The sequence below is a fragment of the Symphodus melops genome (assembly GCF_947650265.1).
Source record: "Symphodus melops genome assembly, chromosome: 4".
Lineage (NCBI taxonomy): Eukaryota > Metazoa > Chordata > Actinopteri > Labriformes > Labridae > Symphodus > Symphodus melops.
In genome coordinates this window covers 5,550,091-5,565,198 of record NC_136694.1, presented here as the reverse complement: position 1 = coordinate 5,565,198, position 15,108 = coordinate 5,550,091, and the positions used below count along the sequence as shown (strand labels likewise).

The following is a 15,108-nucleotide window of genomic DNA, read 5'->3' as shown; positions in this document are numbered from 1 at the left end:
GCACATTCTTACAGAGGAGATCTGAGCTCTGAAGGAGACAATGATGGAGGAATTGCATTAGGAGATTAGGATTTCTAAACCAGAGCTGTTTCGTAAACGGATAACAACAACAACAAACAAACAAACAAACAGCCCTATCAGTCATGTGAGGCTTTCAACAGCTTAAGAAATGCATAGTCATCCTGCAACAGCCACATTAATGCAAATGAAGATTACCATTAATTTTCATAGAACGTTCCAAGAAAAGATAAAAAAGACTGCTGCTATGGTTAACTTTTTCTTGAATTATTAGTATTTGGAAAAATAAATATGATGAGTTATTGCAAAATATTGCATATGATTAGCAATTACCAAACAAAACACAACCACCACAACATGTGTGGCCGGGAGGCATAAACCATGGTGGCCTGTGTTACAATAGGCCAGTCAGATGTCGACCCCTACACTGTTGTTATTCACTCGCAGCCAATGGCCACAGTAGTTCCTCTGTTCACACCGGGACAGGGGGTGACATGTAGACAGACACAGAGAGACGCACAGAGGGATTTATTGTTGCTGTCAACACTGTGGCCAATTTTGCTGCAAGTGACAGCTTCATTATTTGAGCTTCTCTTAAAAGTGATCCGAGGGCAAAAAAAAAAGAAGAAGTCTGAGGAGAAGTGGTCTGCTTAATGGTTGAAGGCCACTGGCAAATAAAGAAGTGAACAAAAGAAAGTAACAGTAATGTGAAGCATATTAATGGACACTGGGAAAACCTTTCAGCTAAAGGTTCTTTAGAAATCACCGGTGGATATTTAACATCATTCAGACATCTACCCCACTATGTAGACATGTTTTGTGTTGTATTTTCTTCAGGTACAAAAGAGCTCAACTATTATAAAAGAAACATTTATTGAGTTATGTCTAAATGTTAAAGGTTACTGTAACTGGTTCTTGTTGAAGTGCTGCACATGTCAAAGTCAGTAGTTTAACCATCTGTGGCCTGCTACACCACTGTGGGAGTGTGCGGAACGTTATCAGTGTGTTTGGTAGTAGCTCAATTATCAGATATTGATCCGCTCTAGTGAGACTGAATGAGTGTATTTACGCATGCATGCCTTTCAGTCGACCAAGGTGTACAGCAAATGATTGCCTGGATGTTTGTTTACAGTGTTCACGTCTTCAACAAATGCCTGACAAAGAGACAGGGAGATGTTAGAGTATGCTTTAAAAAGGATCAATATTGATGAGACATGAGCTTTTTTTCACACTGCATGTACAGATTTATGAAAGAGCTGATTGCCCTGTGAGGACAGGAAAATAATTCACTCTTGCTTTCATATATTTAGTAAGACTTTACAAAACATTACAATATTACAAACATCAATACATTAAAAAATGTTAACAAGAAATGACTTAAAGGTAAATACATGATAAATGACTGAAGGAGTTGCCAGTACAAATACACAAAGACCCAATGAAATACTTAAGACAAAATCGTTAATTCTGTGTGACATAATTTAGAAATTAGTTGATGCATTTTGCTGTAGTGTTTTATTAGGACTTTTTAATTTGTTTTAAACCTCATTAAATTAAGCAAACCCATAAGTCAAAAATGATCCATTTGGGTGTTATAAATTCTGTTGAAAACTATATATTTGTTGTTTTTGAACAATTCTAAGTATTTATAAATGTCTAAGATTGTTTGATCATTTGGCCCTATGGCAGTGACAATAAAATCAATGAATCCCTCTTGGTAACTAAAGTTGCCTGTCCCTGCTCTAAAGACTGTGCAGTGTACCTTTTGAAGAATAGCTTTCAGGAAGTCATAATGTTCACAGAGAACAAAAGCAGAAAAGTCAAATACAGCTTTGGTCCATCCGAAGTCCTAAGTTTGTCTAAGTCAGTCACTGTTTGGGCAATGGACAGACTGGTTTGTCAAGCGTATGTCCCTCTGACTGGTCTGACAAGCTTTGTTTGGAGTTTATGAGAATATAATCTGACAGGGATCTGACCAGGTTACATAAGGCTCTGTGTATTAGGGAGTAAACAGAGATATGATCATCCACAGACTCAACGAATGCACAGGCCTCATGTTTATTTAGTTTTTATGACATTTCCTGAACCATAAATCTGTCTAATGAAAGAAGGATCCCTTCCAGATGACTGGGGTATACTGTATAAACTACTTATGCCACACAATTAACAACCAACAAAGGAGTTTCTCTAAGCTAATGACCCTTTTGGTCTTTATTGTATTTAATTTTGAGTGACCAGTGTGTTTCGCCTGTAACTTCCTCAGGTTCATCCAGCAATGATTAACTTCATTTATTTTATTCATGGAATGTTCTTGCAAACTGAGAACGTATAGGCTGTACATGGAGTACCCTGTTGGCCATTTTGATTACTCTGTTGGTCTCTTTTAAATTCTTAGTATTGGTTTCCTAGGAGGGACATATTGTGGCTTGAAATGTCAGTCTGATAGAGCTAAAGATTTAGATCCTAATATAAAATGCCCTGGTGAGTGATCACATTGTAATCAGCCTTTATTTTAATGTGATGTTTTATTTCAGTTCCCTAGAGATGCTGGATTATATCCTGAAACACATGAAATGTGGAAATATTCTTCAAATTCCATAATTTCAAGTTTGTTTATTTTTATGCAGAGAATGTCAACACATCCAGCTTCTATAAAGAGCCTTGAAAATTTTATCTCCATGATACTATGTGCGCATTGTTACTGGAACATGGCTGGATAATAGCAGCTAAAATTGGATGAGCTTCATTTCAAACCAAAACACCAGCTGTTTAACAGTTCTTCTCTTTCACCACTCAGGTTTCTGTGACACAGCACCATCACCACCATCTCCTTTAGGGAAAGTGTGTTTTTCATGTGTGGGTGTGTGTTTCTGTGTACGTGTGCCCCAGGAGTCAAACAAGCAAAGTCATATTTTTAGTCCACATGAACTACTGGAGCACACAGTAATGTAACCTCAGGCTCAAGGTCAGTTCTATCACATATAACCCAACACACACGGCTAACAGGCAGATGTGTGCATGTGCTTCTGTCTCACTCACTTTCTCTCTTTATTCAAGAGTAAGGAGAAAAATGCAAGGTATGAGAAAATAAAAAAACAATAACTTCTAAAAGAAGCCATAAGAGGATTTTTTTTGACAGAGAATGTGCCTTAATATTGTTTTGGAAAAAGATGATGCAAGCAATTTTAATATTCTTAGGCAAGTGGTTCAGTGTGGAAAGCTCCTTTTTTGAGGATATCGGATTAAATAACCTCCCTTAGGATTTTTGCTTCTGCTCACGTATAGTAACCGGACATTGTGCAACTGTTACTGTATATCGTGACTGCTGTACAAGACTTTTGTTGAAAAGAAATGTAGTGCTGGACTTCCTTTTAATAACCTTGTATAATTAACAGTTCTCATTATTACTAGGGCTTTGAAAACACAATTTACAGGAATGTAATGCTTTTGTAAATAAAGAACAGAAGTGGTATCGATCATGCATACAGCTAATGTTACCAATTATAAAACAAATACCCTTTATCTAAAAAGTTACAGTAGTTTAAATAGTGCTGCAGTGTAGGGGGGCGTAAAGGTAACTGTTACTCACCAACTTTTCCAACTCAGTTATTAGACACAGGGCTCTTCATGTTAGCATGTCTCACTTTAAGGCCAGGTGTACCCCAGCAAGTCCATGCAGTTGCCGTGTGTTCATGACATACTGCATGTGATGTTTCCATCTCTCCATTTTATTTATTTCCTCTCTGCATGTCTTTTGCTGCCCTCTCCACTCTTATTCCCAACCAGAGTTCACAGCTTGTGTTGGCAGCCCGTCTGTGCTGTCAGGATCAGGAAGCTGCCATGCCAGGTTTCACTAGACAAACACAGCGGTCTCAGTCACCGTTTGAGGGCTAATGGTTCGCCCTGACACTATGCCAGAGATTCTCGCTTAACTTGCCTCTCAGGGTCAGTCATTCATTCTCTTTTGACAAAGTGGACGGAGGAAGAAAATAAAAGAGAGAAACATATTCGCTTGGAGGTTTGAATCTCAGCGTGTGTGCTCTTGTACTTGTAACCCAGCATGAGTCACTGTTGTGTATCTTTATGCATGTGCAGTATGCCTTATGTACTGCAGATGAATTTGTTTTTCATTTTTTTGATGGCTATGCCCACTGACCTGTATAAATCCATGATGCAATTCTCAACAATCAGCTGGCTCCGTTCTAAATAAGCACACATAAGAAGAGTTGTGTATTCATTTAACCAAAGCTCACGTGGTTTCACGGGATCACAGATATATTGCTTTTTGCTGAATCAAACTCATCCCTCCTCAATCCTTCCAAAAGGCAACAAGCACTGAACTGTTGGTCAGTGGTCAAAACGACAGTATTTGGTTTGCTGTGGCAAGTTCATGTATTTATTCCTCCCACTGCAACAGACGAGTGCCGTTTACATGGTTTGCATTGGCTTATGCAACTAGGTTACTGAGGTCCATCTCTGCAATTTGTTCAGCCTTGTAAATGATAAACATGGCTTCTGTTATCAGGGTAGTCGTTTGAAGTACCTTAAATATGCTACTAGATTTCCTCTGGCGAAGCACAATGTCAACCCTAACATAACAACCAAATTCTGTGGATATAAAAATAAAGTCCCATCACCCTTGGCAAGTTTTGGTGTGTCTGTCAACTTCTAAATTCACGCATGCCACATAATGCAGATTACAAAACATGGCATGGTAGGTTCATGCAATGTTGGTAGCAGATTGTATCCTCAGCATGCTACCAAAGCTTATGTTGGCTCAACAACAAAGATGATCCCAAATATTTCTGACTCACTAGAAAGGGATAATCCTGATGTTGAAAACAAATCCTTGATGGCTACTTGCATGCCATGTGTATTTTTATATACCAGCAGGGCAGCTATGGCTCAGTTTGTAGAGTTGATCATCTCTCAATCAGAAGGTTGGGTGATCCCCAGCTCCTGCAACAACCTGTCTGATGTGTCTTTGGACAAGAGACCTAACCCCGAAACGCTGCTTTGTCTGTGGCGTATAAATGGGATTAGTTACTTCTGATGGTCACTTTACATTCAGCCTCGGCCAGCAGTGTATGATTGGGTGTAAAGTGTGATATGCAGATATGAGTTCTTTGTTAGAATACTAGATAAGCCATATACAAGCTCAAGTCCATTTAGCGTTTCCCATAATGCAGAAAAGAGAAAGGTCTGTACACTGTTCAGCTCCCAGTAACAAACTTTTTTTTTAATCATTGCAACGTCTCAATACAAAAGGTTTAAATACAGTAGTTCACTGGGTGATGTGTGGATCTTTCTATTTTTTCTGCAGTAATTACATTTTTTGTCCTGCACCTGTTTGCATTGAGCTTGAATGCACACACACTAGTTTACTCTTTTTGTTGTGTATTTTTGGAGGCACAGGGAAAAAAACAAAAACATCTTTGGAAAAAAGCAAGCATGCAGTTGATGATATATACAGAAGACAAGAATATAAAGAAACATCTCCATGCTTAAGAAACAGCTTTGTTCCAACTGTAGCTACTGAATCTTATCATAGACCAGGTAGTATTAATTCTCATACAATGCTCTCTTGCTCAATTTAGCTTCAAAACATTATGTTTAAAAAACAAAAACAAACAACTCATAGAATGAGCAATAGTTCATTCAACCTTGAATTCAAGAAGAAAGTTGACTGTTTTCCAACTATGATTGCATTTAAGACCCAATTCACTTTATTACAAGATGTCAACATTGTAACTTTCCAGGTGGTCCGTGAGGCTTTTATAAAACATGTTGCATGAAGTGAATGTAAGGTTGTGTCAGAAACTGAATGCTTTAATATTATTTTTGTTAAGAATGGCATCACTTACCACTGAGAAGTATATCTTTAATTAAAGTTAATGTATTACTTTTTTTTTTACTGCTGAGATGGAAATATAAAAATGAAGGATTGATTAGGAGGTCAAAGATTAGCAGGCCAGTCAGTGGGGTAAACACACACACACACACACACACACACACAAACACACACAAAACTCAGTAGGTCTAATTTACAACCCAACTACATTGTAGTCATGTCAGTTACAAGTTGACCTACAACTCGATTTTAAAAATACTTCTGATATTATCTGATATAATCACAGTCTTCTTGGTGGAGCTTGAAGCACTCAGTGATCTGGACTTAAAAGCGTTTTCAGCGGCACTGCAATACAATAGATCAGCACAGTTCCATCTTAAAGGTTGCACTGATTCAGTTTGCACTACCTCTGTTCAGATACTACCTTGCCATATAAGTGTTGCTGTGCAGCTGTTTACCAGAGGTCTACTCTTAGCAGGTATTTCTTCTGTGATTTAAATTATGTTTATGTTTATGTTCTTATTGATATTCCTGCACGAGTTAAATATTTTTTTTTGGTAAAGATCCCATTTTTTTATTGGGTGTAATTCTGATCTCTGGGATTCCTTTGAATTTTAATTATAGGATATAATCTACATACAGGTGTGTCTGTGTGGGAGGGGGGCGGTGGGAGTTGTTTATAACAATGTTTCTTGTCATTTGTTTGTCTTGTACGATGCAAGTGGATGCTTAAATTAGTATCTATCTTTCAGTGTTGATGAAATAAGCACAGCCCCTTTGAATATGTTGACATGACAATTGCCTACACTGCAAATACACAAATCTATGAGCATGCAATATTACGTCAAAGTAAAACAACTTAAAGTATTAATAACATTCCCCTACCTTGTCTAAACCTGTGGTGCAATAAAAATGAGCCATCAAGGACTGAGCACGGCCATTTTGCCTCCATGTTAGTGCAGTAGTTTTCATTGCCTATCATCTGGCAGTAGTAGTAGCATAAAAGGCTAAGCAAACTTCATGTATTTAATTAAAAATAAATTCCACCATAATTATTATTAATTTATTTAGCTTTTTTTCTCTGTTTATGAGATTAAAAGAATAATAAAACTATTTCCAGAGAATTTCTTTTTCTTCAACTGAATGAATTAAACTTCTGGAAAGGTTTAGGCAGTGCTGTCACTCTAGATATTAAATCCAGTTCTGAATCCTCTGTATCATTTTCTCCCTTTTCAATCCTTTAAAGGGTATTAAAACAATAAAGAGACATGGAGGATATTTTGCATATAGCCCCTTTGAATCGTCACATACCTGCATTAGAACGCCCCCTGGATTGTTCATGTCTCCAGATGGCCAGGGAAATTTGTGACACATTTATTCAGCTCCTAAACCCCCAGGATATTTTTTTAATGGCTGTTTACTTCCATGTCTACACTTTTATCTATCTTTCCAACCATATCTCTATATTAGTGACAGCAGTAATGAGATATTCCAAAATAATGGTATCAAACAAAAGCCCCTTTTTTTAAATTGCCCAAGATACAAATAATTTAACTTTGCCATTTGGTCAACAACAGCATTTTAAATCATGACTCCATGTTTAAGTGTTCAGCACAATCTAACCAATAAGTCTAATACTGATGTATGAAAATAAATAGTTTACTGTTTTTTGTTTTCTTTATTGTTTATACACTATACACACTACATTAATATAACTGATGGATAGCCCATCTTTTCCTTTTTAGTTCTGTCTTTATATTTCTCCAGCATATATTTATGCTTTTTTTTCATTACAGCTTATTCCATTATAAGCATAAGTGGAAATCCCTGACTCTTCATTTTGTTATTGGAATAGCATCAAAGTATCATCAGCTTTACACCAACGACTTCTATATTAATGGTGTGAATGTTATTAATCTTAAGATTTCAAACATCTATCAGGGAATCTTTCTGTCACAGCAAAACTGCTATATTGTAAAGTGCACATGTGACACACACTCTTTCAGTTGTCAGAAGGCTAGAAAAGTGCTACACAAGTTTAAGTCCATTCATCATTACCACAATAATGTCCAGCGAACGAGTTAAAGCTGGATGGAGGAAGGAAGAAAATGCTAGCAGCCTGCCTAATGCTCAAGATAATTACCTGGTTGTTATTGGAAACACTAACCCAGTTGGGGTGTCATTTAGATATGAGCAGTGGACACAGCCAGGAAATTTGTGTGTGCATTTGTGTCAATTGTGCGTGTCTAAACGTCTTGTTCATAGAGCCATCTGACCTGAACTCTGCAGGCAGAAGTCTGACAACATGTAGGAATCGTTCGCAGAAAGTAATATCCTGATGGGTTACTGAGGCATAAAAATAACAGCAGGGAATGTGGAACCATGCTGTAATTGAACCCACCATACACATCTTTCCACTAATGAGCAGAAACACACACACACACACACACACACACACACACACAAACATCCCTGTCAATGAAGAAATGATGGAGACCCCATGAGCACAGAGTGAGACAAAATCTAGAGAACAAAAAGATGAACGTAAAAAAGAGTGATAAATAACTCGCAGGGTTGGCTGTGGGTGTGTAACCTACTGAAAAGAGTCGACATTTATCAGAGTCGTTCATGCTGCTTTGTGCCTCATTATCAGAAAACACAGACGACAGTGTGGTCAGGCTGCGCATGAAGATCCAATGTAGCTCCACATCACGATCTGCAGCTCATGTTGTGGGCAGTGTTCCAAGGAGTCATTATTTGTGACTTACTTGCACACATTTTGAACTTTATGTTTTGTACCTGATTAACATAGCTAAAAAGTTTTTTTTTCCAATTGACTAAAGAAAAGATTCAAGAGACACAAGAAAACTTCACTTGATTTAAGTTAGTATAAAAAAACAAACTTTTCACGCTTACTTGTCCTTATTAATTCTCTCTCTCTCTCTCTCTCTCTCTCTCTTTCTCCTCTTGTATTTCCAGAGTTTGCTCCGAAGCACCATGAACAAGATGAAGAACTTTAAAAGGCGCTTTTCTCTGTCTGTTCCCCGCACTGAGACCATAGAGGAGAACGAGTTCACCGAGCAGATCAACCAACTCAACATACACCACACACAGGGTAAGAACCTTTATTTGTCCACTCTAGAGGTGAGGTTCAAAGTTCTAACTATGGGTGCTTGTTAGGTGATCAAAGTAGAAAAATACCTTTCACACGTACATTATATAAGACAGGTGTGTAGGAGAGAATTGTGTCCATTAAAAACATAAAGGCAAACTCTCTCACGTTGTCTGACTTGCAAAAAAATTTAAGATAAGATTATTTCTTATTGATTACAGTGGGGAAATTCAAGTGTCACAGCAGTAAACAACAAGAAAAAGAGCATGCATATCAGTATGATTAAAAGAAGAATATATAGGAACATATTAAAGATAAAGGTACTGTGTATTTACAATTATTATAAGCAAGTATTGAATAAACTATACACCAATTAAAATCTTGACTACACACTAAAAACTATACAGGACTTTACATTGAGACAAATTAAACTGCAGGTTGAAGTCATAGTAACCAGATATGAGATAAAGTGATAGAGTTGACAAAGGTGACTAAAGTAAACAATTAAAATCTAATAAGCATTTACAGTATAGTTATATGACACATTGACAAAGTCCAGAGTGACAGCCACGGTGGGGGATGTCAGATGTCCGTGATGATGACAGACTGATTGTACAGTCTGATAGCAGTCGGCACAAAGGATCGCCTGAAGAGCTCAGTTTTGCACCAGGAGGGGATGAGACGATGGCCACTATTGGGAACGTTCCCGTAGTAGACCTTCATTAGGGACCGAAGCACTGACCAGTGCTCCGCCTCTTTGGAGCCATTTTTGATGGCTTGAACGTGAATGAAAACTCATCAAAATCTCCAACGTCATCGGGTCTGGCGAAAAATTTGATATTTTTGTCATTTCATAAAAAAAATTCGCAAAATGACTCAGTGGCGCCCCCTTCAAATTTTCAAAAGGGCCTCCGCATTGAGGTTTTTTCATCGTACGTGCACGAAATTTTTTAGGCAGCATGCGAGGCAGCATTGCGAGATCTCACATAAAATCCTCTTACATCCATAGTCAAAACCAAACAGGAAGTCCGCCATATTTTTTTTCAATGGCGAAAATTCGCGTTTCACAGGTTAGCTATTTGAACGAACTCCTCCAAAAGCAATTATCCGATTGACACAATGAGAATGCCAGTGTGTTCTCGACATGTTGAAGATCTCTCGTTGTGCTCTGCACGTTATTTCCTCAAAGGGCGTGGTCATACGGACGCGTTGTTCGTCACAAACAGGAAGTAGTTTGTTATGGGCCTTAATATAGTCATACACTCACCAACCATCAGACACATGATCCCAGTGGAAAAATAAAGCTAGACATGCTGGCATAAAAAGTGGGCGTGGCTAAATGACTCAGTGGCGCCCCCTTGAAATTTTCAAAAAGGCCTCCCAATTTAGGTTTTTTTGTCTTACATACACAATTTTTTTTATGCTCATTGGGCATGTCAGGAGCTACATAAAATCCTCTTACACCTATCGTCATAACCAAACAGGAAGTCCGCCATATTTTTTTCAATGCAACAAAAATGGCCGAAATTCACGTTTCACAGGTTAGCTATTTGAACGAACTCCTACAACAGCGTTTATCCGATCATCGTAAACTCAGTGTCAGTGTATTCTAGACATGTTGAAGATCTCTCGTTGTGCTCCACAGGTTATTTCATTTAAGGGCGTGGCCATGGCGTACCATCAAACATTGATGTCTCGGCTCACCCCTATTTTACCTTTCTGAAAGACTTCCACATAGAGGTTTTCTTCTCTGACATACATGACAATTTTTTTGTATGTTAATAATGTCAGGAACTACAATAAATCCTCTTGCACACATAGTCAAAACTAAACCGGAAGTCCGCCATATTTTTTTTAATGGCGAAAATTCGCGTTTCACAGGTTACCTATTTGAACGAACTCCTACAAAAGCCTATATCCGATTGACACAACGTCAAGGTCTGTGTGTTCTAGACATGTTGAAGATCTCTCGTTGTGCTCCGCACGTTATTTCCTCAAAGGTCGTGGTCGTACGGATGCGTTGTTCGTCACAAACAGGAAGTACTTTGTTATGGGTCTTAATATAGGTGTAGAGTCACCAAACATCAGACACATGATCCCTGTAGAGAAATTAAACTTGTCATGTTGTTATGATAAGTGGGTGTGGCTAAATGACTCAGTGGCGCCCCCATGAAATCTTAAAAATGGCCTCCCCATTGAGGTTTCTTTGTCCTACATGCATTAGATTTTTTATGCTCATTGGGCATGTTAGGCGCTACATAAAATCTTCTTACACCCATGGTCAAAACCCAACAGGAAGTCCGCCATATTTTTTTTTGAATGGCTGAAATTCGCGGTTTACAGGTTAGCTATCTGAACGAACTCCTCCAAAAGCGTTTATCCGATCATCGTGAACTCAGTGTCATTGTTTTCTGGACATGTTGAAGATCTCTCGTTGTGCTCCGCACGTTATTTCCTCAAAGGGCGTGGTCATACGGGCGCGTTGTTTGTCACAAACAGGAAGTAGTTTGTTATGGGCCTTAATATAGGCGTAGAGTCACCAAACGTCACACACATGATCCCTGTAGAAAAATTAAACTACTCATGTGGGTATAATAAGTGGTCGTGGCTAAATGACTAAGTGGCGCCCCCTTGAAATTTTCAAAAAGGCCTCCCCATTGAGGTTTCTTTGTCCTACATGCATGAAATGTTTTATGCTCATTGGGCATGTCAGGTCCTACATAAAATCCTCTTACACCCATAGTCAAAACTACACAGGAAGTCCACCATATTTTTTTTAATGCAAGAAAAACGGCCGAAATTCCTTTTTCACAGGTTAGCTATTTGAACAAACTCCTACAACAGCATTTATCCGATCATTGTAAACTCTGTGTCAGTATGTTCTAGACATGTTGAAGATCTCTCGTTGTGCTCCGCACGTTATTTCGTTAAAGGGCGTGGCAACTGCATATCATCAAACTTTCATGCCTAGGCGCACCGCTTTTTCACCTTCAAAAATAAGGCAATGCTTCCATCTTGTGGTTAAAACCGGAAATCACCGTAAAAAACGGAAGTGGCTGTAATTCTTTTATATGTAGCACAGCGTATCTGGCTCAATTTTAAACCTACAGCGGATATATAGATATCTATTGAAAGTCTGTGAAGTCCTGAATCCAATGCTACCAAAAATGACATGGTATCATGTCAAGAACAGGGGTTAATAATGCCCTAGAATCATGATACGTTTAATAGGCACTTTTGCTCCTTTACACAAATCAAAGCGTAAGGCCTGCTGCTTGGCCACGTGTCGTGGCTGCACTCCCGTGGTCGCACTCTCGTGGTCGCGACACACGCCGACATGCACGGGGTGCTTCGGTCCCTTCATCACCGCTTGCGGTTTTAATTTTACATTTATTCTTATCAGGAAAATTACATTCAAGGTAAAGGTCAAAGTTGGTCCAATCTTCTTTTTTTTTTTTTTTTAAAGAATTGATCATGTTAAATTTGAAAGAACAATCAACCTAGCTAGAAGAAGTGTTTGGGACTTGTGACACACGCAGTTCTGTGTCTGTGTTTGCTGGATGTGTACCTTAAACTGTTTGCCACAACAAATTCCCTTAAAACAGTTTGACCTAGATAAATGGTAAAGAGCTTATTGAGCACTGGAATTTGGTTTTAAATTGTGCACCTTGATATTGTTCATATCGAAGGCTCTATTGTATTGAACAGAAAACAACATACAGCGAAAAAATCAGGAAAAGTAACTCTTTCTGAATCATTTGCACAAACCTCGCCCTGTACCAGTATAAAGAATATACAAAGCATGCAAGATAGTCACATTTTACACTTGTCTGTTCTGTTGGTTGCCATGCAAACCCCACTTTTTCGGACTTCCTTTGTATCTGAGAGATTCCAGTTTTTGGCAGGGTGGCCGCTGTGCCTTACATTTTAAAACTACTAATCGAATGCTTAATTAGGCATGATTAAACCCCTAAACGCTGAGCTCTACTTTCTTTTGTCTTTTGGACCCTGCCTGAATGAGCAGCTTATCTCTAATAATAGAGCACAAACTGCAATCTCATTCTGGGTTTTAATACCAAATACAAAAGCCTTCCTTCCTTCTGTGTCTATAGTGAACCCTCGAAGATTAAATGGGGTTTTTCCGGCTACGACTGGTACCACCACGGGCGCTTTGCAACAGAGGATCATCAGGTTTCAAAGGGAAATGAGGGTTATGTAGGGATAAGTAGGGGGAGATAATGCGAAAGTACTGAATGCATCGAGAATGAGGTTTTCTAGTATTTCTGGTTTATTATGTTGAGATTGGCTCTGAAGATGGTTCAAAAAGATGTCATTACAGTGAATTGGCTGAATATGTATGCATCTTTAAATCAGAGCAGCAACACAAAAGTTCGTAACTTTAGGTTGAGCAAAAAAGGCTTCGGTTTAATGCTTTGTATTGCTAGTCAAGGTGAAAAAGCCACTAAAACATCCACAGTCTATAGAAAGAGCAACATACTCTAGTTATTTTATTCGACCTGCTTGTACAGACAACTCATGATTCAGCTAATCACAACCAAGAAAGCAAAGCTTCAGACACTCGTGTGGATGTCAAGCGCATTTAAGTGAGAGTGATCCTCTGCTACCTGAATGAGAGCCGCAGCTGGGCCATATAATCCCCCGAGTAATTCTGTGTGCATCACTGTCTGCTCTTGAAGGTCAGAAAAATGATGACCAGGCAGAGAAAATGACAGAGACATACAACTGAGGGAAGAAAGGAGACACATAGTGAGTGAATGATTTCCAGAAGCCATCTGATTTCTACACCTCCTCTTTTTTTCATCTCAATCTGCTAGCCTCCTTTTTCCAACTTGTAGAGTTAGAATATCATTGTACACACTCAGACAGTATATGCAGCATATCAAGCTGTTAAAATAAAGACAAATAGAGACATTATACATCTATCAAAAACATAGTTAACAAATAGTCAGCTTATATTTTTATTAATAAATTGTAAGTAATGTGTTACTTAGCAATGAATGACTATAACTCCACAGCTGTTTGCCAATACTTTGTAGTAATATTTCAAATGCAATAAACTTGTCCCAGTTAATACATTTCAAAAGCACTCTTTAGTCGTACTTTCTGTGGAATAGCCGACAACTACTGCTTCTATGCTTCAACTGAAACAGCCGACCCTTGATTTTTAATCACAGCCTGTTCCACAATCTGTAGGCAGGAAAGAAACAGATTGGTTGCAAGTAAAGGTATAATGTTGAAAAAAGGTTTCCTATATCAACCCTGTTGAAAGTAACTGGCAAAATACCCACATGTTGAAAATGACTACAGCTTATAGGACAGCTGTTTCCTCTTACATTGCTACACTGACATTAAATAATATTGTGTAAATTATAAGTATTGAAGTAAAAACAAGTAACACTAATGTTTCTTTCTAAAGTAACTAGTTACTCTTTGACAGTATTAACCACTTGAAACTTACTAATTTTAAGTAACTTGCCCAACACGAGTTATGTCTGATTTATGTATTGTTTACCTTCATTTCGAAGCTTATTAGCTTAATTGTAGAGTTTAGTTTATGTGTTTATTATTTTGTGGACAATTCCCTTTTACAATAAAAGGACCAGCTTTAGTCTTTGCAGCTTGTTTCCAGGTGTAGTCCCCGGCCAGTTATAAATCAACAACTTAATCAATCAATCAATCAATAATCCTTTATTCATCTCGCAAATGGAGAAACTAACACTTAACACAAATAACAATTTTGGTCTTATGGCGCCTAACTTTAGCCGATTAGCTGCTTTTAGAAAATGGTTCTACAGCACAACAAAGACCATTTTTACATGTCATCATAACGCTTGTTTGCATGACTGGGTTCATGTAGAAAGACCCAAGTGCAGGTCTTATACAGTACATCAAAGATGCATTAAGATCCACTTGTATGGGCTATATTGAAAATACTGTGGCCACATTCTTGGCATGAGAACATGAATGAGTCTTCGGCCACACTGAAGAACTACTCAGTCTTTGTTACCAAAAAGGCTGAGTAACTGAGCAGTTTTTTATTCTCGCATGATTATGTTTTGTTTGTTTTTTTTTTTTAATTTATTAACTATTGGATGTTAGTATTTCT

At 38.1% G+C, this 15,108-nt stretch overlaps 1 protein-coding gene across 1 annotated transcript in view; it reads left to right on the top strand.

Moving 5' to 3' along the window:
* cdk18 (cyclin dependent kinase 18) overlaps window positions 1-15,108 on the top strand; it is a 42,978-nt gene that overhangs the window by 7,206 nt on the left and 20,664 nt on the right. The window contains exon 2 of the mRNA XM_079341057.1: window positions 8,849-8,984. Within this exon, the coding sequence (XP_079197183.1) occupies window positions 8,867-8,984 (118 nt within the window). The 5' untranslated portion in view covers window positions 8,849-8,866. The remainder of the gene's footprint in view (window positions 1-8,848; window positions 8,985-15,108) is intronic.